The sequence below is a fragment of the Nycticebus coucang genome, chromosome 22 (genome assembly GCF_027406575.1).
Source record: "Nycticebus coucang isolate mNycCou1 chromosome 22, mNycCou1.pri, whole genome shotgun sequence".
Lineage (NCBI taxonomy): Eukaryota > Metazoa > Chordata > Mammalia > Primates > Lorisidae > Nycticebus > Nycticebus coucang.
In genome coordinates, this window is record NC_069801.1 from 4,273,274 (window position 1) to 4,300,410 (window position 27,137).

The 27,137-nt window shown below is 44.2% G+C and overlaps 1 protein-coding gene across 3 annotated transcripts in view; it reads right to left on the reverse strand.

The window, feature by feature from the left end:
- Positions 1-25,651, reverse strand: part of DNAJC11 (DnaJ heat shock protein family (Hsp40) member C11) — a 64,137-nt gene extending 38,486 nt beyond the window's left edge. Inside the window, exons 1-3 of one of the 3 annotated variants that reach the window (XM_053575495.1) lie at positions 25,444-25,531; positions 23,868-23,984; positions 2,700-2,829 (exon numbers count right to left, since the gene is read on the reverse strand). In XM_053575495.1, the coding sequence (XP_053431470.1) occupies positions 2,700-2,787 (88 nt within the window). In that variant the 5' untranslated portion in view covers positions 2,788-2,829; positions 23,868-23,984; positions 25,444-25,531. Of the gene's footprint in view, positions 1-2,699; positions 2,830-23,863; positions 23,985-25,443 lie in introns of all 3 variants that reach the window. The other 2 variants (XM_053575492.1, XM_053575491.1) reach the window with 2 other exon arrangements.
- Between the last annotated feature and the right edge of the window lie 1,486 nt (positions 25,652-27,137).

Sequence of the window (27,137 nt, forward strand, 5' to 3'; positions counted from 1 at the left end):
TCAGCCTCCTAAGTAAATGGGACAACAGGTGCCCATCACCAAGCCTGGCTAATTTTTCTATTTTTAGTAGAGACAGGGTCTTGTTCTTGCTCAGGCTGGTCTCGAACTCCTGAGTTCAAGCAATCCTTCCACCTTGGTCTCCTGAGTTCTAGGATTATAGGCACGAGCCACTGTGCCCAGCCTGGAGACAAGGTCTTTCTATGTAGCCCAGGCTACATTCAAACTCCTGGGCCCAAGTGATCCTCCTGTGCCTGCCCCCCAACCCAAGCAGTTGGGACTACAGGTGCCTGTTACCATACCTGGTTCTTTATAAATCATCTAAAAAGACAAACACCTCTCAAAATGATGTCAACCACATCACTGAAAGTACATCAGGAAAGAATTTCTCAGTAAGGGTGAGAGCTATTCAAAGGATATCCAGACTGAACTTAAATGTCAGTGAGGCTGAGGGTCATTATCTTTCTCCTCCCTTCTACCAACTTCTGTTAAGACCTCTGCAGTTCTTCTCCCCTGAGAGTTTCCATACATTTTTATGCTCAATTAAAAAACAGTGAACATGATTCTATCCACATTTAAATCTATTGAGCAAAAAGAAATGCTGACCATTGGAAAAATGTGGCAGCCAAACTTCTTGAGTTAACATCCAGGATTTAATAAGGAATTATTTATTCCCTATTTTACTTTAGTCTCCCTTTAGGCTAAGTACAAGGAGACTGGATCTGCTGTTGTAGCATTTTCACAAGTACTGCTAGGGTTTTTCTGTTAACTCCAAATCTCCAAAACACTAAAGGAAGATTAATGAAGCCACTTAGTCAACAGAATACAATAAAAGTAAGATGCTTTTGGGGACAACCACCATATAGGTGGTTTGAGTAGAGTTAAATTTGATAATATCAATACACCAACCACACACTTTTATCATACACTACAGATTGATTTTTTTTTTTTTTTTTGTAGAGACAGAGTCTCACTTTATGGCCCTCGGTAGAGTGCCGTGGCCTCACACAGCTCACAGCAACCTCCAACTCCTGGGCTTAAGCGATTCTCTTGCCTCAGCCTCCCGAGTAGCTGGGACTACAGGCGCTCGCCACAGCGCCCGGCTATTTTTTGGTTGCAGTTTGGCCGGGGCTGGGTTTGAACCCACCACCCTCGGTATATGGGGCCGGCGCCTTACCGACTGAGCCACAGGCGCCGCCCCAGATTGATTTTTATTAGTCATTAAAATATAACTTTTTTTTTTCAGTTTTTGGCCAGGGCTGGGTTTGAACCTGCCACTTCCGGCATGTGGGGCCGGTGCCCCACTCCTTTGAGCCACAGGCACCACCCCAAATCTAACTTTTCAATACAACTATAAAGTGAAACGCACCATGAGCTATATATATGTCTACAGTGAGACAGATTTATGATTTTCTAAAAAAATACATTTCCTAATTTTTAGTCTAAGAAGCAAATCACCAAATGGTTCTGGAATAAATAGCTTATTTCACTTGTCATATATCTTAAGAGTGATTTCATATGTTTTTAATTTTAATTTTTTGATTGTGGAAAATATATGACATAAAATTTACCATTTTAACTATTTTAAAACTTATGACTCAACAGCATTAAATACATTTAGAATGTTGTGTAAATATCATCACTATTTCCAGAACTTTTCATCATCCCAAACATGAACTTGGCATTCATTAGTGACTTTAATTTTTTCTCTTTTTTTGAGATATAGTGTCACTCTACGGCCATAGGCTGGAGTGCCCTGGTTTCATAGCTCACTGTAACCTCAAACTCCTGGGCTCAAGTGATCCTCCTGCCTCAGCCTCCAGAGTAGCTGGGACTAAAGGTGCCTGCCACAACGCCCAGCTACTTTTACTATTTTTAGTAGAGACAGGGTCTTGCTCTTGCTCAGGTTGGTCTTGAACTCCTGAGCTTAAGCAATCCACCCACCTCAGCCTCACAGAATTACAGGCATGAGCCACTGATCTATCACTTCAATATTTTATAAACAAATATATCACAAAATTTTCTGTATATACAGTAGGACTTCTGTAAGCTGACCACCCAAGGGATGGTAACAAACTGGTCAACACCTAGAAGAGGTCAACATAAGGAACGAGGCCTGCTGTGTTGATGTGCACATGTCCTGCACATCTGCTCCATGAAAATTAGGTCAACTTAAGGAGGGGATTGCTATGGAGGTTCTCCTGTATACAAGATGTAAGTATAAAAATGTAAATTATTTGGTTCTGTTTCCTACTAGCCTTCTTAATATATTCTTTCTTTTGTTAGAATATTCCTTTAACTGAATATTGCAGAACCAATAAAATCACTTTTAGATGAAAAAACACATTCTTGTATCTTCTTACAAAAAAGAGAACAAAGGAAGCTTCCCAGTAACAATCGGCCTTTTACCTCTACGAGTTCCCTTTAGGAGAAAAGTGGTAAACGATTTAGAACCTGAGCATCCCCGCAGCGGAGACGGCTCTGCCTTCACCTGGACTCTCATTTTCTATGTACTAGACACATATTGATTTCCAAAGCAAAATACTACTCTTTCAAAGGACCCTGTCAGTAAAAAGTACTAAACTAACCACCCTTTTACACACCTCTAAGGACTCTCTTTTTCTATCCGCTACAAATCAAGTCTCTTAAAAATCGAGTATCTGCTACCAGGATGTTTCTATGGAGCCAAGCCCTCCACTGACCTTCATAAGCCTGGTGAACAAGGTTAAATAGTCGTTCCGCCTGTGATTTGAGCTCTGGGTCTCTGTGCTTGTCTGGATGGTAAAGCATACACAGCCTTCGGTAGGCAGCTTTTAGCTCTTCAGAAGAGGCCTAAAGAAAGAAAAATTCAATTAGAGAACAATCAATGCTACTTAAACATTATCATTACCAGAATCAGCCTTGAAATAGGACCCATCAGCCACGTCCCAACATGCTGGCTCTTCATGTAGGATATAATGAAGTTATGCCTTATTGCCTCAACAAGGCTTCTTTTATTCACAGTTTTAAAGTGCTCAATTATACACATCAATAGTGACTGGGTTTTGCCGGGAAACGCTGCTATCAGATGGAGCGGAAGCGCGTGTCTCCAGACTGGCTCAGTGTGCCCTGGGCTGGAACTGAAATGTCACGGAGACCTGCTCACTCTTTGACCTCAGTCATCTGAAAGAAATCATGCCAAGGCACTTTCAGCAGAGAACAGGTTCAGGAAGGGAAAAGCTACCTGCCATTAGACAGAAATGACATCCATTCAATGACTTAATGAACATCAATCCTTGAAAATCCGAGTCCAGTAAAACGGTAAGGCCAAGATGCAGCTCCAATTCAGCAAGGTAGCCTGTGAATGCTTCTCTCTCCTACAGTCACCAACCTCTCCCCAACCCCAATCCCAAGCCCTACACAAACTCTCCAGTTCTCCTACGGGTGGATTTGAGGGGAGGGCAGCACACTGACAGCACAGGTGAGGCGCAGAGCAGCGTGAGTCTCATTTTCAGCCACACTGAGAGGAGGGAGCAGTGATGTGAAAACGTACAGTCTCCAGGGCCCGCCTTCCAGCCACCAAGAAGCTCTCGGAAAGAAAGTTCCTCAGAGGCCCTAGGTCTATTACACAGCCCTCGGCTCTGGTCTGGGCAGTACCATGTTTGACTTTAGAGACCATTTGGGTCTGATGCTGACCATCAGAGCTGACGCTGAATGGGCAGCTCTATCCAGGTGGTACGTTAAGTAAACGCTTAATTTGGGGAGGCAATGCCACCATTTTAACAACTGAAGTATGTTTCTGGGTCACTGACAACATGCCAGCAGTGCAGAAGAAGGGGCAGGTCCTCAAAGAGGATGCTGAGGACTTGAACACAGATCCCCAAGGGAAGAGATCAAGATTATAAAGGAAAATGCTGCTATATATTTCTTAATAATTTCCACAACTTTTCATTATCTTTCAATTCCAGGACTAATGGATGGCTTTTTTGTTTGTTTGGGTTTTTTTGAGACAGTATCTCACTGTGTTGTTATTCTGGGAAGAGTGCCATGGCATCATAGTTCACAGCAACCTAAAACTTTAAGGCTCAAGTGATCCTCCTGCATCAGCCTCCCAAGTTAGCTGGGAATACAGTCCCTTAGGATTACAGGTATGAGCCACTGTGTCCTGGCTAATGGGTGATTTTACCAACAAAAAATATAAAACTTCACTGCACTTTAGTAATAACTTGTGGCCTGAAATTTAAATATTTTGCACAGGTTTAAGTTACTCAGGTGGAAACCTGTGCAAATTTACCGGAGGCTCTACAAGGAATTCTGAAGGATGCCACGAGGGAGGCCCATGGTCACACAGTATGGGGTGTCTACTCTCAGGCCCCTTTCCTCACCTCTCACCCAGGCCAGCCTCCTCTGAGGAGCAGGAGCTTGTGTGAAGACGTCTCTGAGCCTCCCAACTCTGACCTGACATGATGCTGTTATTCAGAGAACAGCAGACCGGAGCCCCTCTGCTGTTCTTTAAAGACCTTCCTGGGTATCTGCACAGAGGCACCTCTGCTTGAATTCCCTTTTTTTTTGAGACACTCTGTCAACCTGGGCAGAGTGTTGTGGCATCATAGCTCACAGGAACCTCAAACTCCTGAGCTCAAGTGATCCTCCTGCCTTAGCCTCCCAAGTAGCTTGGACTACAAGTGTGTACCAACAGCCCAGCTAATTTTTCTGTTTTTAGTAGAGAAGGGGTCTCACTCTTGCTCAGGCTGGTTTCAATCTCAGGAGCTCAAGCAATCCACCCACCTTGGCCTCCCAGAGTGCTCAGATTACAGGTGTGTGCCACTATGCTCAGCTTCAAATTCCTTTTCAAATCAGGAGTTCCTTGAAAGTTTCCATTAACTGTGCCATCAGGAAAGGGTCAAGGATCTTGCTGACTGAGCATCCCCTCTGCCTCCAAGAATTAAGCAGACTTCTGCCCCGTTCTGTGCTCATCTTCTTCCACCTTCTCTTTGGTGAGGTTTGGGGATTAGAGTCTGGAACAATGCCTGCCTTCCCTCTCTCCCTCCGGCTGTCCCTGTGTTTGGCTACGGGCTTTGGGGTCGTGGCCTGTATTTGCCCAGCTCTGAGCTTTCTGACCTGCCCCTGTGCACACCTCCCAGGAGGGAGTGAGAACGCAACGAGACAGTAACTACGAAGTGGCCCAACACGCAGAAAAAGGCAGCAAAAAGCCCAAATTACAGCTCTATTAAAAACTTTTGTTTCCTCATTTGAAAAGTATGGACAATGATGCCTCTCTCTGAGGTACTGTGAGGAGTAACTGAGGTAACACCAGCACGAGTGCTGAGCAGTGCCTCGCACACGGTAGGAACATGACACTTAGCCATCATCGTCATCTCCACCACAGCTCAACTTCAACCACGCACTGAGATGGGAACACTTCAGAGAAAGCATACCCTTCCCCCGCGCACCAACAGGAACATTCACCCACGCCTGTGAAATCCATTGACCTGTGTCATGAGATGACCATGTTTCTGTATGTATGTATATTCTATTACAATAAAATACAAAGCTCCCTAGAGGAGACAGGCCTCAATATTTTCATCTCTGCATTTTCTCTTTTTTCTTCTTCATGCTATGTTTTTTTTTCTTCCCTGACAACTTTAATTATACATATTTGTTGCTCCACTTACCAACATACCAAATAACAGTAAATAATGGGAAAATAAAATATTTCTTCTCCACGTAAGTTTATTTATGTGACAAGGTAAAACGGGCCTGTTCTTTCTTAAACAGGCAGTACTAATTATTTTCCTTCTGCAAATTTTAATTGCTCTTTTTAGCATCATATAAAAGTTACAAACATGGGATGAGACAGATTTGACTGACTGCATTAGAATGCTATTTCCTGGTTATTAAAATTAAACTACATGACAAGGAAATAGAATATGTATTTCTCTAATCATATTAATAAATGGCTTAATATACTATTGATTTCTCTAACCATATTAATAAATGGCTTAATATAATATTGATTAAGTAATGGAAACAAGAAGTTTCATTTTTAATAAATATCACATTCAATAAAAGGTTAGATTGGGCCTTTCATCATAACAGAATAGCTAAGGTCACTGGTTTGATATTTCATAAATAATAATCTCCTTCACTATCATAAAAATATTGATACCATTTCAAAATGTAATGAGATATTAAAAATGATACCTAAAGTTACATACTTACTTCTAAAATTCTACAATAAAATTAAGAGATGTATCCTGTTTTAAGTCTATAAACTTTTGTCATCTCAATCATCTAGTTATATTTTCACAGGATAGACTACACCTTAGGCCACAAACTAAGTCTCAATAAAATAGTTAATAAAATAGTTATCATACAAAATAGCTTCTCCTATCACAACAGGATAAAGTTAAAAATCAACAGAAAGAAACCTGGAAAATCCACAAGTATGTGGAATTTAAACAACATGCTCTTAAACAACCAAAGGATCAAAGAAGAAATCACAAGTGAAATTAGAAGGTACTTAGAGACAAATGAAAATGAAAACACAACACACCAAAACTTGTGAGATGAGGCAAAAGCAGTGCTCAGGGTGAAACTTATAGCTATAAGTGCTTGTATATTAAAACATAAGAAACAGTGGCTCACGCCTGTAATCCTAGCACTCTGGGAAGCTGAGGCAGGTGGATTGCTTGAGCTCAGGAGTATGAACCAACCTAAGTAAAAGCGAGGACCTGTCTCTAAAAGTAGCCGGGCGTGTGGCGGGCGCCTGTAGTCCCAGCCACATGGGAGGCTGAGGCAAGAGAATCACTTAAGCCCAAGAGTTTGAGGTTGCTGTGAGTTATGACGCCATAGCACTCTACCAAGGGTGACAAAGTGAGACTCTGTCTCAAAAAAAAAAAAAAAGAAAGATCTAAAATCAATAATTGCCTGGGTATAGTGGTTTATGCCTGTAATCCCTGTGCTTTGGGAGGCCTAGGCAGGAGGACTGCTTGAGGTCAGAAATTGAACACAAATCTGGGCAACACGGCGGGACCTCATCTATACAAAAACATTTAAAAATTATCCAGGCTTGGTGGTGTATGCCCATGATCCTATCTACTCAGGAGGCTGAGAAGGGAGGATCACTTGAGCCCAACCATTCAAGGATGCAGTAAGCTATGACTGTGCGACTGCACTCCAGTCTCACAGACTGAGTCTCTGCCTCTAAAACAAGTAAAAATAATAATTTGTTTTAAAAAGCTAGAAAAAGAACAAACTACTGACTGAGTAGTTTGACTGAATCATGAAGAAACAGAAGATGTGAATAGGCCTATAACTAGTAAGGAGACTGAATCAGTAATCAAAAACTTCCAGACAAAGAAAAGCCCTTGACTTCATTGCTTCACAGGTGATTGCTACCAAATATTTCAAGAAAGATTTATCAAATTTTTCCAAAAAATTGAAGAGGAGAGAACACTTCCAAACTCACTCTATAAAGCCAGTATTATCCTGACACCACTGCCAAGCCAGAGCAATGAAGCAAGAAAAAGAAATAAAAGCATTCAAATTATAAAGGACAAAGTAAAATTATCTCTATTTTCAGATGATCCAATCTTATATGTTCCTAGAGATTCCACAAAAAACCTGTAGAACTAAAAAACAAATTCAGCTAGGTAATAGAAACATGAGTTACATTTCTGTGTGCTGACAACAAACAATCTGAATAGGAAATTAAGAAAACAGTTCTATTTACAATAGCATCACAGACAATAACACTTAGGAGCTAACTTAACAAATTTGTACAGTGAGAATTACAAAACACCACTAAAAGAAATGAAAAGACATAAATAAACAGAAAGGCACCCCATGTTCATGGACTGGAAGATGCAATATTCAATGATCGACACTATCCAAAGCAATCTACAAAGTCAATACAATCCCTATCAAAAGGATACTTTTTATAGGAATGGAAAAGCTGACCCTCAAACTCATTATGAAAATTCAAGAGGGTCCTTGAAAAGCCAAAACAATTTTGAAAAAGAACTAAGTTGGAGAATTCACAATACACGATCTTACTGCCGAACTATGGTAATCAAAATAGTGTGGTATTGGCATAAAGTCAGAAATACAACACCAGAATAAATCCTTGTATATATGGTCAAATGATTTTTTTTGTTTTTTAGACAGTTTTATTCTTTTGCCCAGGGCTAGAGTGCTGTGGTATCAGCCTAGTTCACAGCAACCTCAAACTTCTGGGTTCAAGCGATAGTCCTGCTTCAGCCTCCTGAGTAGCTGGGACTATAGCTGTCCACTATGACTGGCTAATTTTTCTATTTTTAGTAGAGACAGGGTCTCACTCTTGCTTAGGTGGGTCTCCAACTCCTGAGCTCAAGCAATCCTTTCGCTTTGGCCTCCCAGATGCTGGGTGTTAGCCATTGAACCTGGTTGGTCAAATGATGTTTGATAAGAATGACAGGACTATTCAATGGAGGAAGGGACAGTCTTTTCAGCAAATGCTTTCTGGAAAACTAGATGTCCACATGCAAAAGAATGGTGTTACCTAAGAACATTATAAAAATTAACTCAAAATGGATTAAAGAACTAAACATTAGGGCGGCGCCTGTGGCTCAGTGAGTAGGGTGCCGGCCCCATATGCCGAGGGTGGCGGGTTCAAACCCAGCCCCGGCCAAACTGCAACAAAAAAATAGCCGGGCGTTGTGGCGGGCGCCTGTAGTCCCAGCTGCTCGGGAGGCTGAGGCAAGAGAATCGCGTAAGCCCAAGAGTTAGAGGTTGCTGTGAGTCGTGTGGCGCCACCGCACTCTACCCGAGGGCAGTACAGTGAGACTCAGTCTCTACAAAAAAAAAAAAAAAAAGAACTAAACATTAGAGGTAACCATTAAAATTATTAGGGAAAAAATAGGAGAAAAGCTTTAGGACATTGGAATTGGCCCTGCTTTCTTGGATATAACATGAAAGGCACAGGCAACAAAAGAAAAAAAAAACAAATTAGTCTCCATGAAAATCAAAGTTTTGGGAATGATGCCCCATGAATATATCAATGTACACAAATATGATTTAATAAAAAAAATAAAAAAAAAAAAAGAAAATTAAAGTTTTGGGGCAGCCCCTGGCTCAGTGGGTAAGGCGCTGGCCCCTTATATTGAGGGTGGCTGGTTCGAACCTGGCCCCAGCCAAACTGCAACAAAAAATAGCTGGGCGTTGTGGTACACACCTGTAGTCCCAGCTACTCAGGAGCCTGAGGCAGGGGAATTGTCTAAGCCCAGGAGTTGGGAGTTTGCTGTTAGCTGTGACACCACAGCACTCTACCAAGGATGATAAAGTGAGACCCTGTCTCTAAAAGAAAAATAATTAAATTTTTGTACATCAAAGGACACTAGCAACAGAGTAAAGAGGTAACCCACAAGATGGGAAAAAAATTTGCAAATATATCTGATAAGAGATTAATATCTAAAATGAGAACTCCCAAAATTCAACAAAAAAGCAAACGCAATTCAAAAAGAGGAAAAGACTTTTAATAGACATTTCTCCAAAGAAGACATACTTACAATGGCCAATAAGGTCATGAAAAAATGTTCAATATCACTAATCACTAGGGAAATATAAATCAAAACCATGAGATGCCACCTCACACCCATTAGGATACTATCAAAAATAAAACAAAACAAAAAATAACAAGTATTTTCCAGGATGTAAAGAAATTGAGCCAACCACTCATCAAGGGTAAAGGCAGGCTCACATCTGTCATCCTAGCACCCTGGAAGGCCGAGGCCAATGGATTGTTGAGTTCCAGAGGTCAAGACCAGTCTGAGCAAGAGCGAGACCTCGTCTGTACTGAAAATAGAAAAACTAGCCAGGCTCCATGGCGGGCACCGGTAGTCCCAACTACTGGAGAGGCTGAGGCTAGAGGATTACCTGAGCCCAAGAGACTGAGGTTGCTGTGATAATGCCATAGCACTCTACCCAGGGAAACAAGAGTGAGACCCTGCCTCTAAAAAAAAAAAAAAAAAGACAATATAACAACATTCTCAAATGGGTCTTGTGTCTAGGTTCTAAGCACTCCCTGGTCCTTAGTCCTCTAAGGACTCCAGAAAACGAACCTCCTATCTCCTGGCTGGGCAGCTGCAGTCCTCTGTCCTACCATTAGAAAAACCCAAAACTCTGTTAATGCGGTAGGCCCTCCCTCTATATGTCATCTGTTTTAATTTGCATCTGAACATTTGTCCATATTTATCTGCACTTCAGATTTCTTTCATGAAATCATCTCCTCATTTCCTTTGATTTCTAAGAATTCCTTACATATATTAGAAATGTGACCCTCTTAACAAATAAGTATCTTGCAAATTTCCTTTTTAGTTTTTTATTTAAGTTTTAGGTTTGCTCCTTTAAGAAACACGTTTTTCATCTTTACAGAATCAAACCTATTGTCTTTTTCTGGTTTCTGCTGTGACAGCATGCTTAGAGAAGCTCCTGGCTCCCACTTCCTTACACTCGCTTCCCCTAAACAATTGAGCAGTTGGAGAAGTTGCTACCTTTTCAACTATTTAAGTTCTAGTGATGGAAATAGTATCAGTCAATTCCACTCATACTCTGTCTGGAATTGACTGATAGCACATATGCAGAGTACACTTCCACTTGGCTTTGATTTTTCGTCTTCACTTGACAAAGAGAGCTAACGTGTGTGAGGAGCATTGTCTGTCACCCTGTGACTGCAGACTGCACTGGCCAGGACACATCGGTGGTTCTTAAAGTGTGGTCGGAGGCACCCCAGGAGTCCCTGAGACCCTTTTGGGGTCTACAAGGTCAAACTGTGTTTATGAGGCTACTAAGTTGCTACTTTCCTCTTTCACTCACCGTCTCACGCATGGACAGCAGGGTCGTCTTGGGGCTCCACGATGTGCTCTCACTGCTCCAGTGGTGAACAGAATGTGCGTGTGTGTCTTATGTGGTCTAGAAATTTCTTTTTTTTTTTTAAATCACACATTTTATTTATTTATTATTTTTTTAGTTTTTGGCCGGGGCTGGGTTTGAACCCACCACCTCCGGCATATGGGACCGGCACCCTACTCCTTGAGCCACAGGTGCCGCCCGGTTGTCTAGAAATTTCTAAGGTGTAATTTTAGGGTATAAATACAAGAGTTTTTAAGATTAACGCAATTCACTCTCAGTTCTTTTACTTTTTTGGAGAGAGTCTCACTTTGCTGCCCTGGGTAGAGTGCCGTGGCATCATAGCTCATAGCAATCTCAGACTCTCGTGCTCAAGCAATTCTCTTGCCTCAGCCTCCTGAGTAGCTGGGACTATAGGCAGCTGCCACAGTGCCTGGCTATTTTTAGAGACTGGGTCTCGCTCTGGCTCAGGCTGGTCTCGCTATCCACCTGCCTCGGCCTCCCAGAGTGCTGGGATTATACGTGTGAGCCGCCACGCCCAGTCCCTTTTACTGTGTTCTTGATATGTTTAGTTAAACCTGACGTGACATCTGTCTATCTGTAACCTCACTACTGCTCGACAGAGTTATTCTGAAATCCCTACGTTTTCCTTATGCCTAAACTGAAATACAAGAAGTACACCTGTATTTGTCTTGTTCGACAGTAATATTTTATTTTTTTATTTATTTGAGAGAGTCTCAAGCTATCGCCCTGGGTAGAGTGCCGTAGCATTACAGCTCACAGCAACCTCAAACTCTTGGGCTCAAGCGATTCTCAGCCTCCCAAGTAGCTGGGACTACAGATGCCCGCCACAACGCTATTTTTTTTTTGTCACTGTTGCAGGGTCATTGTTGTTTAGCTGGCCCGGGCTGGATTCGAACCCAGCAGCTTTGATGGATGTGGCCGGTGCTATAACCACTGTGCTATGGATGCCAAGCCAACAGCAATATTTTATTAATTACTCAGTTTTAATTTTTAATGAAATATCAATAGCTACAATCCACATAAACAGAAGCTTTTTGGGATCCTCAATAATTTAAGAAAAGGTAAAGGGGTCCTGAAACGAAAAAGCTTGAGAACTGCTGGGCTGGATGACGCTGTGGTAACAAACAGTCCAAAGACGCCTACGGTCTCTTTCTCCCTCACGTTACACATCCCTCTCAGTTCAGCGGGCCGCTCTACAATGTCCGCAGGTCCCAGCTGACAGAGCAGGCACGTATTGGAACCACAGTCAATCGCCAGGACACAGGGAGGTGAATGAGACCCTCTGGCTCACACTGGCATCTAGTAGCTCGAGCCTGGAAGTGACATACACCGCGTCCATGCACATCTGTGGTTGGAACTAGTGATGCGGCCTCACTGAGCCACAGAGAGACCAAGAAGCGCAGTAGTAACCCGTGTGGGGCAGATGGACGTGCTTATGCCGCCATGAGGACAACACCCAGTGCTCTGAAGATTGAATGGTGCACACGGGCGACAACTTAATCGTACTCCACACTGACTCACTCTGGGAATACTGAAGTCTCCAGGATGCCTGTTGCGAAAGCCTCTAATTTCAAACTCACTCAAAACTTTCAGGTTCAAAGACTCCACGAACTATATTCTATTAGATTTGGGACCATTTGCCTGATGACTACAACTGAAGATTCATTATTGTCCATATGTTCCATAATAATCTGGTTGAAACAAACTGCATCGGCTAATAAAAACCCGTCATTTCTTATGATAGCTGGTTGGCACACACTTTAAAGGAAAAAGCAGACTTCAGAGCCACTTAACGCCAAGACAGCACGGGTGTTCTGTGGGAGTAAGCGTTGTTTCACGGAGAAAACGTGTGTCACATTTGTTGTCATTCAGCAGATAACTGATTACACTGAGAGACTAAGCCACTCACTTAACAGACATTAAAAAGCAACCATTTAGCTGGACTTCATAAAAAAAAATAAAAAACAAAAAACTCTCCTACTTCATTTTGTAAAGATTCCAACTATAGGCTGGGCACAGGGGCTTATGCCTATAATCCTAGTACTCTGGGAGGCCAATGCAGGTAGATTGCTTAAGCCAGGAGTTTGAGACCAGCCTGAGCAAGAGCAAGATCCTGTGTCTACTAAAAATAGAAAAACTAGCCAGGCCTTATGGTCAGTGCCTGTAGTATCAGTTACAAGGGAGGCTGAGGCAGGAGAATGGCTCAAACCCAGGGGGATGAGGTTGCTGTGAGCTATGACTATGACGCCATAGCACTCTACCCAGGGCAACAGAGCAAGACTCTGTCTCAAAAAGAAAAAAAGAAAGAAAGAAAAAAAAAAAAGAAAAAAGAAAGAAGAAAGGGCCAGCGAGGTGGCTCACACCTATAATCCTAGCACTCTGGGAGGCCAAGGCGGGTGGATTGCCTGAGCTCATGGGTTCGAGACCAGCCTGAGCAAAAGAATGCGTCTCTAAAAATAGCCGGGCATTGTGGCCAGCATCTGTAGTCCCAGCTACTTGAGAGGCTGAGGCAAGAGAATTGCTTGAGCCTAAGAGTTTGAGGCATTGCTGTGAGATATGACACCACGGCACTCTACTGAGGGCAACAAAAGTCAGACTCTGTCTCCAAAAAAAAAAAAGAAAGAAAGAAAGAAAGAAAAATGACTAACTATGAAGACTGAAGCTTTACACAATAAAACCTCTCTTACACAGCCTCACCATATTCTGATGCCATCTTTACTGCTCAGAAAAGCCTTCTTCCCTTTTCATTTATATGCGGAACAGCTTTGCAAGGTCTGGAAATAAGGTCCTGCCCACAGGATTCATCCTCAAACAATAAGAGACCCCAACAATGGATGTGGAATCATCCTAGAACATCGAGCATGGGGCGTAGACTATGCTAACTCCTTCTGTCTCACTCATCTTTGTCAGGAACATTGCAAGGAAAACAGTATTTAAAGGGAGACCAACCTATGTTTACTGTAAAAATTCAGCTCTATTTAATGGCCAAAAAAATAACTGTACAAAAACATGTCTGATCCCTCTGAAACTTATTTTCTTTTACAAGCATCATTAATGGCGCTAGTGCAAAAGATTGTAAATAAGCAACCTTTTCCCTCTGCAGAAAAGAACAAGAGGACGACAATCAATTTCTGCCAAATGAAAAGGACAAGCCCAGCCAGCTGTTGTTTCACACTGCAGCACGACATCCCCGGGCTTGGCGGAGTCTCCCTAGGCCTTGGCTTACTCTGGGGCCCCAGCACAAAGGTGTGGGTTTGAATTTGCCCTTCCACTTGTGCCTGACTTCAAACAATTTTTTCATTAGTGAAAATTTAACTAATAAGTTCCTTCCAATATAAAATTCCTCCCAAATAATTTGTTTGCCAAAACTGCCAGGGGCTCCTCAAGAATATGGGTAGTTCATAAAGTAAAACATACCCAGACAAGGTGGGCATGACATTAGCAAATACTTGTCACTTCCATCAGCAAGTGTCCTGAATGTCAGCTGGCTTTGGGAACAGCCAGAGATGCAAAAGAAATACAATCGGTCCCTGCCCTCGAGAAGATGATGCACAGACGTGGGGTTTCTCCCCCCCAAATCCACATACACGTGGATTTAACTAAACAACGTAGGACAGAACTACTAATATTAATAGTGCAGAAATAAGTTCAGAGGAGTCAGGACAAAATGCAAACTTCACGGAGGCAGTGAGATAGAATGGGAACACAAAAGGTGGATTTTGTTTGATTTGCTTAGGGCATTGGAGAGGGGCTGAGGCAATTCAGGAGGAAATAATACCCTGAAGAAACAGTCTGGCGTTGAGGACAGAAAGACAGAATGCTGGCCAGGCACGGTGGCTCATGCCTGTAATCCTAGCACTCTGGGAGGCTGAGGCAGGAGGATCACTTGAACCCAGAAATTAAGATTGCTGTGAGCTAAGCTGATGCCAAGGCACTCTAGCCTGGGCAACAGAGTGGGAGTCTGTCTCAAAAAACAATCAAACAAACCCAGAGCACTAACCAAACTGGCAAGAAACAGGCAAGAAATCGATGTGGACACCCACCCATCTGCTCATCCATTCAGCCAACACTACGCAGTAGCTACTGTGTGCCCGGCACTGTGCAGGGATATAATGGTGAACCTCACGTTTCCTGAGCACATGGGGCTTCCTTTACAGTGGGGGGAGGTAGACCACCACCACTGAATAGATAGCAAATACATAAAACATTAATTTATAAGGGGCTTTAAAAACGGAGACAGTTTGACCCCTACCTAAGGAACAAAGGAAGCCGTACAATGTTTCTGGGTACAGAAATAAAATAATGTATAGAAATCATTATAATAGAAATAATGTATCTAGTACTCTTTGTTAATGTGGATTTGGTACAGCTGGACTAAAACAGGAATAAGAATAAAACAAACCCAGGGGGACCTGAAGGAAATAGCTGCAGAAGTTCAGGGATTACAGGGGCAGTGGAGAAGGTGAAACAGAAGGGAAGGGATCAGAGTCTGTTGATGTCCTGGGAGGATTCAGGAATAATTAAAGGAACAATTTAGCTCAGTCCTGAATGCTAAATAGAGTTGAAGCATCAAAGAGCATTCCAAGCTTTTGGGCTCAAATGTATGGGTTGGGGGGGAAATACAGAGGTAGTCCGGGGAGGAGAAAATGAATCTGAGCTCCTAGGCAGGACGTCCAGAAGGCAGGTGGAGGTGTGGGCAGACGCTAGAGCCAAGGCAGTGAGGACTGAACCTTGGGCAAGGACTCTGAGAGAACAAGCAACTGGCAAGGGGAAAAAGAAAGACAAGAGCATCACAGAAGCCAAAGGAGACTTCAAGTTGTCAATGGTGTCACAAATACCTTTAGCTAACAAAATAATTCTACTGCTATTTCATCATCTATTTATTTTACTTAGAGACAAGAGTCTCACCGTCACCCTCAGTACAGTGCCGTGCTTCAAACTCTTGGGCTCAAGCGATCATCTTGCCTCAGCCTCCCGAGTAGCTGGGACTACAGGTGCTCATCACCATGCCCAGTTAGTTTTTCTATTTTAGTAGAGATTCGGGCTTATATTGAACTCCTGAGCTCAGGCAATCCACCCTCCTTGGCCTCCCAGAGTGCTAGGATTAGAGGCGTGAGCCAGGGCACCCAGCCGATATTTCCTTATTTAATATATCAGTACTCACAAAATGTCTTCAGGTTGGGGGTCTTCAGAACCCCATTTTACAGACAAAAATTGCTGAGAATCAAAAGATCAAATGACTTAAGACGGAGAAGGAGTCCTGGACTCCTGACCCAAAAGCTGGCTAGAAACTAGTAATTTGTGTGGCCTGACTCGAACCAAGCTTCAGTTCAGGAACGTGAAAGGCAACCTACAGAGGGAACACGTGTTTACTGGATCAAAGACTCATCCAACTAATATAAATAATTAGTAAATTCTTGGATGCCCATAGCTCAATGGTTAGAGCACCAGCCCCATGCACTAGGGGTGGCAGGTTTGAACCTGGCCAGGGCCTACCTAAAACAAAAAAAATCAGTAACTTATTACTTCTATGCTTAGGATACTAGAAATAAAAAGATGTTTAAAAAATATACATACACTGGCATTTATGTTACAGAGTAACATGCTGTTAACTATGGTAGGCACGTCCATGCCTTCTCCTAACAGCCCATGTCGGTAAAACTGTCTGGATCTTAGGAATAAAGAAACAGGCTCAGAGAGGTTGAGTAGTTTGCCCCAGATGAGGCTGCCAGGAAGTCAAACTCAGGGCAGGGCGAGGTGGCTCATGCCTGTAATCCTAGCACTTTGGGAGGCTGAGGCCGGGGGGTGGGGTGGTATTGCTGGAACTCAGCAGTTTGAGGTTGCAATGAGTTAGATGATGCCACTGCACTTTAGCCTGGGTGACAGAATGAGATTCTATATCAAAAATGTAAAGAGAAAAAAATGTAAAAAAGTCAAAGTCACACCTGACTTCAGAGGCCAAGCTCTTTAAAGCCACCATTCTCACAAAGACCCCATTCCAAGCTCCACCCTCATCTCTGGCCATTTCAAATCACCACCAACAAAACCTCATTGGTGTTTAACAGGAAAGGTGCAGGCTAAGTGGCTTCAGCTGTCCTCTCAAACTTCTAAGTGGGGTCAGGTGGACACTACATTTTACATGATTTTGGAAGTCATCCAGAGAGAAGTAACGGAATCATAACTGAATGGGAAAAGCTGAACAGGAAACAGTCAACTCCAAGTTTCCACAACATGGAATAACCTTTGAAACTTTATTATTTTTATGAGACAGTTTTATTTTTTCGCCCTCGGTAGAGTGCCGCTTAAACTCTTGGGCTTAAGCTTCTGGCTCCTGTAAACTGAGGATGGAACATGGTACACTCACAGCAACCTCAAACTCTTGGGCTTAAGCAATTCTCTTGCCTCAGCCTCCCTGGTAGCCGGGACTACAGGCACCTGCCACGCGCCCGGCTGTTTTTTTTTGTTGCAGTTGACATTGTTGTTTAGCAGGCCCGGGCTGGGTTCGAACCCACCAGCCTCGGTGTATGTGGCCGGCGCCCTACCCACTGAGCTACAGGCACCGAGCCATTTGAAACTTTAGTAAGTTCTACTTAACCTTGAGCTCTACTTAACCTAGAGTTAAGGAAAAACTTGTAAAGTTCACAATACCAAGATGGCAATATAAATTTGAAAAAAGGATTAGACAATGAGTAACCCCAGAATCCCAAATACTAAAGACAAGGCAGGAGGCACATTGCCTTCAAGGGTCACAGGGCAGGGCGGGGATCACGTCTCCTACATGTCGAGGGTCACAGAGCAGGGCGGGGATCACGTCTCCTACATGTCGAGGGTCACAGGGCAGGGCAGGGATCACGTCTCCTACACGTTGAGGGTCACAGGGCAGGGCGGGGATCACGTCTCCTACACGTTGAGGGTCACAGGGCAGGGCGGAGATCATGTCTCCTACATGTCGAGGGTCATAGGCAGGGCGGGGATCACGTCTCCTACATGTATCTCTGCACAACACAGAGACGGGCCATCAGAAGCAGAAATTCTGACTCCTGATCAGGTCATCCCAAGGGCCAGAAAATATTTTCCTGTCATTGTACAACTTTGTTTTCATGATTCTTCCTGGTCACGTCCATGTATTTATCTGTTGCTCTGGGACACAATAGTACATGAAAAAGCCAGGCTCTCTAGAAACAAGCTCCTGGATTCTTTTTGAACTTTTGAGTTTTGCCAGAATTGATGATGGTTCAGATCTTCTAGCTTCACATTAGAACTTGGCTTGCTTTTCCCTAAAAGCCTGACCGTGTATTTTCTCCTGCCCATGTTCATCTGTTATTTCTACCCACCCATGCAGACTTCTTGTGTTTGATCCCTTTGGGCTTGGCATTTTAATGCTGAGGAATTTTCTGACTCCTGTAAACTGAGGATGGAACTCTGTACACTCATAACACGCAGAACACACTCAAGTGGTTCTGACATTCTGTCAGCCAAGCAGGAATCCAGCCATTATGCTCTGGTCTTAGAGGAGGCTCCACTCCAGGCTACAAGCTTCTTCCAGGCAGAGGGATCCGTATAAGGTCAGTGCCACACTGGTGGTTACAAAGCAGCAACATTAACACTGGTCTCTTTTTGTAACGAATTATAGAAATGATCCCTCAAAGTATAGTCTTACTGGTCTCCTTTTAAAACACACTTGTCCCCTTTAGAAATATATGCTATTTTATTTTATTTTAGTTTATTTTTTTTAGAGATGGAGTCACCCTCGGTAGAGTGCCGTGATGTCACAGCTCACAGCAAACTTCAGTTCTTGGGCTTAGGTGATACTTTTGCCTCAGCCTCCCGAGTAGCTGGGACTATAGGGGCCCACCACAACGCCCGGCTATTCTTTGTTGCAGTTTGGCCAGGGCTGGGTTCGAACCGGCCACCCTCAGTATATGGGGCCGGCGCCCCACTCACTGAGCCACAGGCGCCACCCTATGCTATTTTATTTTGTTTATTCATCTGTTAGTTGTCTTATATCCTTTTTTTTTGTTTGTTTGCTTTTTGAGACAAAGTCTCAAGCTGTTGCCCTGGGTAGAGTGCTGTGGCGTCATAGCTCACAACAACCTCCACCTCGGGCTCAAGCCCTCTTGCCTCGGTTTTTCTATTTTTAGTAGGGACAGGGTCTCACTTTTTGGCAGGCTGGTCTCAACCCTGTGAGCCCAAGCCGTCCACCTCTCTTACCCCCCGCGCCAAGTGCTAGGGTTACAGGAGTGAGCCGCTGCGCCTACCTTTACACCCTTTCTCGAAAGACACACGGTATGAATAAACTAAAGGGAAATTTAATGAAAGTAAACACTAAAATTCTATACCCAAGCAAAACCTGTTACTCTCACGTCCCAGATTTTCTTTTCCATCATTTTATTAATAAACTCACAGCAAATACACGTCCAAAAGCTTTCAACTGAATTCTCTTTAAGAAAGAAAAAAAGAGGTTATTTTGGTAGATAATACAACTAGAGCATTAAAATTTCAAGAAGCAATTATTTGAAATGCCCAAAGCAGAAAGGTAATAACTGGCTTACAGTTCATTAAAGAAATACATTTTGAAATCTAAACTCACATTGTTTGCTAATTACACTATGAGAGGTCACAGAAGTGGCTGGGCATCCTCCCTCACCTTTCCTTCCCTGCCCACAGGCAGAGAATCCTCTTTGAAACCCACTGCCCAGGTATCCCCAACTCCCCACCCTCACTCCCGTTTTGCTTGCCCCTTTAAAGCTGAGAGCTCACACTGTGTCTTGGGTCCTACTCTACAATTATCCCAGACACCCCTTTTCTGGATTACCCTTGAGCTTGCATCATACTGCCAGGCTGAGCCCCAACATAAAGGAAAGTGCCCCACCCCTCAAGTCAACTCTGCAGGAAGAACAGTTCAGAGAAAGATCAGCGCTTTGAAGAAAATAAACTCTGTGTTCTGAACAGAAAGAGTAAAGAAAACTTCAAGAATTCACAACCTGGGTGGCGCCTGTGGCTCAGTCGGTAGGGTGCCAGCCCCATATACCGAGGGTGGCGAATTCAAACCCGGCCCCGGCCAAACTGCAACCAAAAAATAGCCGGGCGTTGTGGCAGGCACCTGTAGTCCCAGCTACTCGGGAGGCTGAGGCAAGAGAATCGCTTAAGCCCAGGAGTTGGAGGTTGCTGTGAGCTGTGTGAGGCCACAGCACTCTACTGAGGGCCATAAAGTGAGACTCTGTCTCTACAAAAAAAAAAAAAAAAAAAGAATTCACAACCTAACACTTAGCAGAAACTCCGCCTTTTAGTAAGATAATACTTGAACATCAAATTTAGCCAGGATGAAGCACATCAAGGCTTTCTATCTACATGTATGTCTTTTTAAAATAAGCAAAACCTCATACTTATCAAAATCCAAGAAATAACACTCGGTATTAATGGAACACTCATTCACACCAGGCACTTGATCTCTGTATATCCTCACCACACAGCAAGCCTCATGCTGGCCGAAAGTGCTTAAGACATTGTTACCTGTTACCCACATTTCCCCATTACAGAAAGTGAGCAGAAAGGTGAAACTACCAGCCTAGAGGCATAAGACTCCCAGAAGAGTAAAAAACAGGATTTGAATACAAGATTCTTGTTGCAAAGCCCTAAGTGGCCTCTCTCCATCCTCTGAGTATCTTCCAAGTAATGTTACCACCATCAGGCAGGTAAGTAAACTGAGGCTCTGAGAGGTTAAAGGACTTGTTCAAGATCGTCCAAGTGGTGGGCAGCATGGGTCAGAAATTCCTGTTCCTCAGCTTCTTGGCTGACAGGACACCCTAAAGGATGCAGTCATCTGGATAAGGCCTGTTTTAGACAACCAAGGCTTAACCCTTTGTGCCCAAGGGATGCATTTAACTGGGATCACTGCTAGGAATATCAAACTTTAAATATAGTGTAGCTAATGGGCAACTCACCGAAGGAAGTGACCTTCTCAGACTCATCTTTATTTTTCTCATTTAGACTAAATTAACTGCCCACTATGAGGGTAGATAAGCAAAGCAATGAATAGACACATGGCTCACAGCTTTAGGGCTGAACGTGCCCTGGCTTGGCTGGACCTCTTAACACTCAGTTTTGGTAGATAGCAGAGTTGTCCTGGTTTGGGGGAGGGGCTGGCTGCCTCCTCCTTTGTGGGTGACTTTGACCCCAGGTCAATCCTGAGTGTGACCTGCGGACCATCCTCCACTGTTTTACCCCTTCCTTCCTAACTGCAGTCCAAACTCAAATGTTTAGCCTGTCAGGCTGTAGCCGGCAGCCCGTGAAACACAGACAACTAAAAACTATGAAAAGGGGCAGCGCCTGTGGCTTAGTGGGTAAGGCGCCAGCCCCATATACCAAAGGTGGTGGGTTTGAAACCGGCCCCAGACAAACTGCAAAACAAAACAATAGCCAGGCATTGTGGCGGGCGCCTCTAGTCCCAGCTCCTTGGGAGGCTGAGGCAAGAATCGCCTAAGCCCAGGAATTGGAGGTTGCTGCGAGCTGTTCTGCCATAGCATTCTACTGAGGGTGATAAAGTGAGACTGTCTCAAAAAACAAACAAACAAAAAACTATGAAAAGAACGATGTACCCTACACTAACCAGGTTAAAGAATAAAAATGTAGGGACTGGGGGAAATTTTTGACTGGTAGGTGATGCTTTTGCACTTGTACTTTTACGGCTGTTTTTGAAGGATGAAGACTCCGGGTCACTGACATTCATACATGAACCATAAGAACAAAACTTTTTTATTTGTTAAATTTTATTTTTTACTTAATAGGTTATAAACACTGCTAAATGATATGCTGTAAAAATGAAATTCTTTCAGAGCCAAAAGGACACTGATTAACCAGGAATCGGAGTCAATTATTTAGAAATAAACTCGGTTTGAAAGTGTCAATTAAAATTTCTATAAAACGTATGCGAATCAGGGGTCTCAGAGCCTTAGCACAGTGGTTACATACACAGAGGCTGGTAGGTTCAAACCCAGCCCACGCCAGCTAAACAACGACAGCTGCAACAAAAAATAGCTGGGTGTTGTGTTGGGCACCTGTAGTCCTAGCTACTTGGGAGGCTGAGGCAGGGGAATTGGTTAAGCCTAAGAGTTTGAGTTTGTTGTGAGATGGGATACCACGGCACTCTACTGAGGGCAAAATAGTGAGACTCTGTCTAAAAAATAAAATAAAATAAAAATTAAAAATAAAATTAAAAAAAGTATGAGAATCAGGGAATTCTATCTCTGATTACTGTGAAGGAATCCTTTCACATTTGAAAGGGTTTGAAGTAAATTTTGGAAAATCATCCCGGAAATCTCCAATGAGGTAGATTTTAGGCACCACATCATGTGCCTAACACCACCCAACTAGATAATAATAAATTACTTCCTCCCCTCAACGTGAAGCAGGTAAGGCAGATAGATGACCACTTCACTCTGCAAACAAGAAATCTAGAAGACTAGAGAAAGGGAATCATTAAGGATCATGAGTTTTATTTACAGCAAAGTTTAGGTCCTGTCTAGCTACCTGCTTCACTTTCTAAAATACAAATTTAAGGAGATACTTTAAAGTTTAAAATCTGAGGAAGGAGATTCTTAAGCTGACTTTGACATTTCTACATTACTCTGATTGTATAATCCTATTATGCTTATAATTTTTTTTTGCTTCAAATACTTTTATTCTAAAATGTGACACATAATTTTAAAACAGAATTCCTCTGTTTTATCTCAAGTCGCTTGCATTTCAGATTTTTTTATTCTTTTGAAACTGGATCTTGCTCTGGTGCCCAGGCTGGAGTGCAGAGGCCTGACCATAACTCACTGTAACCTCAAACTCCTGACCTTAAGCTATACTCTCACCTGAGCCTCTCGAGTAGCTAGAACTATAGATGCACACCACCATGCCCAGCTAATTTTTTTTTAAGAGTTGGGGTCTTACTATGTTGTCCAGGCCAGTCTCAAGTGATCTTACTGTTTCCCAAAGCACTAGGATGATAGGCATGAGCCACCAGGCCCAGGCTCCATTGGAGATATCCAAGGAAAAGTTTCTCAACTCTACTGAACATGAAGAGTTCTTTTGAAGGTCCTTTGAAGTACCGATGGGAAGAGGACCTTGCTTCTCATAGTTATAGTTACATGGAAGTTAGCTCTAGAACTGCCAACAAACACATAAACAGATATTAATGTATTCTTCCAACCATACATGCGAGCGTCACGATGACTGTTACTTTTTTCTCCAACTAAATCATGTTATTTCAACTTCAGATTTGATCTTATACACTAAAGGTTTCCAATCAGTATCAACTCCAGACTTGATAAATATCAATCACTTTTAGAACTTCCAGTGGAATCCTGGGACAGAAGATCAGCACATCACCCCCGATGATGAGTTTAACAGTTTGTTGACAAAGGCAACACAAAGCGACTTAAGCAGGAAGGTATGTTTAACCAATAACCATCAATGTGAGAAGTGCCTTGACTTACTGGGAGAAGTAAAAAATTTTTAAAGAAGCATTTCTTTGACTTCTATCTACAAGTCCAAGAGCAATAACAGGGCCTAAAATTCAAGCAGTTTCAAGGTATACCTTTGACAACTTACCTCCAACTTTGGCTATGCCTATCTTTTTAAATCTGTTGATCTGCAGCTGCCTAAGGTCCAGTAAGCCTGGTAAATGGCTGCTCAATTCCTGATTACCCAGACTAACTATAAATGAGTGGCTTTCTTACCACTCATGTATAGGTTGATTTCAGAAAGACCAGCTGTACTTACTGTCTGGCTTCTAGGATCTAGGAAAAAAAGAGTAATTGGCTAGCCTGGGAACGGTGGTGCACAACTGTAGTCCCAGCACTTTGAGAGGCCGAGGCAAGAGAATTGTTTGAGAACAGGAGTTTGAGACTAACCTGGGCAATAAAGTAACACCCTGTCTTTAAAAAAAAACAAACTTAAAAACAAAATTAGCTAGGTGTGTTGGCACTTGCCTGTAGCTACTCAGGAGGCTGAGGTGGGAGGATCACTTGAATCCAGGAGTTTGAGGCTGCAGTGAGCTATAAGTGAGCTACTGCTCTCTGGCCTGGGCAATGAGCAAGATCTTGTCTCTAAAAAAATAAATAAACAAATAGCCAGACATCTTCATTCAAAGGGAAAGAAACTGACTGAAGGCTAAAGAAGTAATTTGCCTAAAGCCTCATTGTTGATTAGTTACAGAAACCAAGATCTCCCAGGTGTCCTATAGCAGCCTAACAAGATCTCCAATTCCCCAAAATATTTCACAGGATATTTTTATAGTATAATGGCTCGTACATTTGAGCGATTCTTATGTGAGGTGCCCAAGGACATAGTACCAGACCTGCAGCTTTGCAGCCTGAGGTCTGGTAAGGAAGCAGACTAGCATAAAGCTCAAGAGCTGGGGCTCCAGAGTGAGGCTGCCCAGGGTTCAGGCTTTTGGACTTTCTGGTAGTGTGACTTTAGACAAGTTAATTAATCTTGTATAAAACAAGGATTATCACACCTACCTTAAGGGCTGTGAACATAAAGAGTTCATTCAGCACAGTGGCTCTGCACAAAATAAGCACTCAAAAGGATGGGAGCTTCTATTAAAACACCACCCAGACCAGTATTTACTAACAACATACACGGGACCAGGTTTGCTTAGGGTAGCCAAAGTTGGCTAGCTTTGATCGCCACTAGAAAACCTGACAGATGGAATTAGGGATTCTCTGGCAGGGCTGAAAAGTCTGGACCCAGCAGCTTAGAGACAAACGATCCACTTTGTGACCTGACCTTGGAAGCCTGTCCTGCCCTTCACACCGATCTCTGCATGTCCTGGGGCCCTACTGTAAGAATCTCGCGCATTGTCTTTATTCGGTGAGGAGACAAGGTACGGCACTCGGTCTGAATGCTGAAGCCACGTGACAGCACCATTTCTTTCCTGGCCTAAAACTTCTTCCTACTATGCGGCCTCCGAGTTGAGGCTGTACGTCTAGAAGGCTCTGCCTTGAATTTCTGGGCAGTAACTGAGGAGAACGAAGGAGACGCGTGCCTCTAAGGCTGGACTCACTTCAGAGGCAGGGCATCCCCACGGAAAGCTCTGGGACTGGATAGGGTCTTGGGGAGATTCCCTGGTGCCTGTGACCTTGGTGCCCGGCTTGCCATCGTGCTGGCCGGGGGCGATGACACTGGCTCTCAGCCAGGACGGGCATGTGACCTGAGTGCGGTACCGGGACCCGGGGGACTGAGAACCGCACTCAGGTAGCCTCCTTGGAACCCGTGTTTCCTCTTGTGGTGTGGGGACCTCTGGCCCTGCCTGGACACAGCGCACGAGGCGCGTTCGCCGCGGACAGCAGGGGCAGAGACAGACCCCGGCACCCCTGGCGGGACGGTAAGGGCGGTGGGGACGACTGTGTCGGCCAGCGGGCACGCACGTCGCCGGGGTCACGCGGCCTCTCCACCCGGCCGGGGCCGCTGTGGCGGGGGAGGGGCGGTGGCCGCCAACCCGGCCCTTCCGAACGACCGGGCCTGGACTCGACCCCTACTGAGTCCCGCCGAAGGCCTCACCTCCCTGCGCACGTTCAGCAACGAGTAATAGTCTTCATTGTCCAGCTCCTCCTCGTTCAAGGCCGTCGCCATCTTCGCAACCTTTCACCCCGCCAAACCGGCAAGGCCGTGCCCAAGAGGGCCCGGAGATACGCGGCTGAACGGCGCGGGCCTGCCCGGCTGTGCCACAGCGGCCCCTGGCGGTGCGGAGCCGCCCGCGCCCGGCAGAAGCGCGTCTGCGTTGTGCGCCCCCGCGCGGCTGAGGGCGGCAAGCGGCGCCGGGGTGGCCCGGGCGGTGGCCACGAGGCGCCCTCCACGTGCTGCCCACGGGCCGGGCCGCAGCCAGGCCGCACACCCGGGCCAGCTCCAACCGGGCCTCCCTGGAGCTTTTCCTGAACTAGGAAGGTAAACTTTAAAGTCATATTCGGGGAAGAAGCGCTCGGTGCCCCCAGTGCAGGGCGCATGCAGATCCCTGAGGTCCCCACCTGGGCTGCGACAGCCCGTGCCATTGGGCGGGTCTTCATGGCCACACTTGCTGGCTTCTTTTCGCACAGAAAACCTCCAAAATGAGCTTTGTGCCTACCTCCATTGTCTTTTCTGTTAGCCACTCAGAAGCCTTCCCGCCCAGAGAAGGGGCCTTCTCCTCTCATTTATTTATTATTGCCCTAAATTTAGGAGCACCTGGCCATCTTTTTTGCTGCCGAAGCAACGAGGCAATACTCACTCGTTAGGTTCCTAATATAATTGTCTCTGGCAGGCGTGTCTACCCCTACGGTGCTACCCCGGAGCCATTCTCCTGTAAATTTCTCCCTTATAATTTAGCGGCGGAGTCTAATTGATTTCAACCTGGTGCCTGCTGTTCGGTGCATTATTAACGATGTCTTGGTTACAATAACCTAAATAATTTAAATGTCTTTGAAACGATGCCATTGTCAAGAGAAGATGGGCAGCGGCCCATACGGTTGCCACCTGTTTGGTACTTCCTGCCCTGTGGCAATTCTCAGGAACCTTTGCTGTTCCTTTACTAACCGTCCGTCCAGAACCAACCCTGTTGCCCTTCATAAGCCGGTCTCCTGGGAAGCCCCAAACACCTGTCTGTGGATTTGAGAAGTTGATTTGATTCTCTTTGTAATTTTTAACCAGATGTTCACCATCTGGGCTGGTATCATCCCTTCCAAGTTGCCCTGTCCTCCTCAGATCTTTTGGCATGAGACACTTAGGTGTGCGGAGAAGGAGTGTTGAATCAGTCTGGAATTGTCAGGCAGGTTGTAAATTAAGGGCTATTTCTTTAGTTGTGCGAGGCTTCCCCTCAACAGCTTCCATGGTCCATCAGCTCTGGCAGGAATTTTTATGAGCTTTTCTTTTTTCTCCTTTGCAGAGCTGTAATTGGAGCTAAACTGCATGCTGACATTGGCTGGTCTTTAAGAATTTCATACAGAGAGGCTGGGGGGAAAAACTACAATGTGGAGACATTTCTTTTTTCCCTAGGTTTTTAGACATTAATTGGACCATAACGCTTACTTGGGTAGAGAAGTTCTTTGCCATCCCTCCTCTGCTTTGGAAAACACAGCCTCTAGGAATTATATAAATGGAACATAACATATGTTTCAGTACGCCCTGGTCTGTGTTTCTATGATTGAGAATGACCTGGTTTTTATCACCACTCAAACAAAATAAATAGTGACTCAGGGATGCTCTGTGTCTATCCTCTCTTG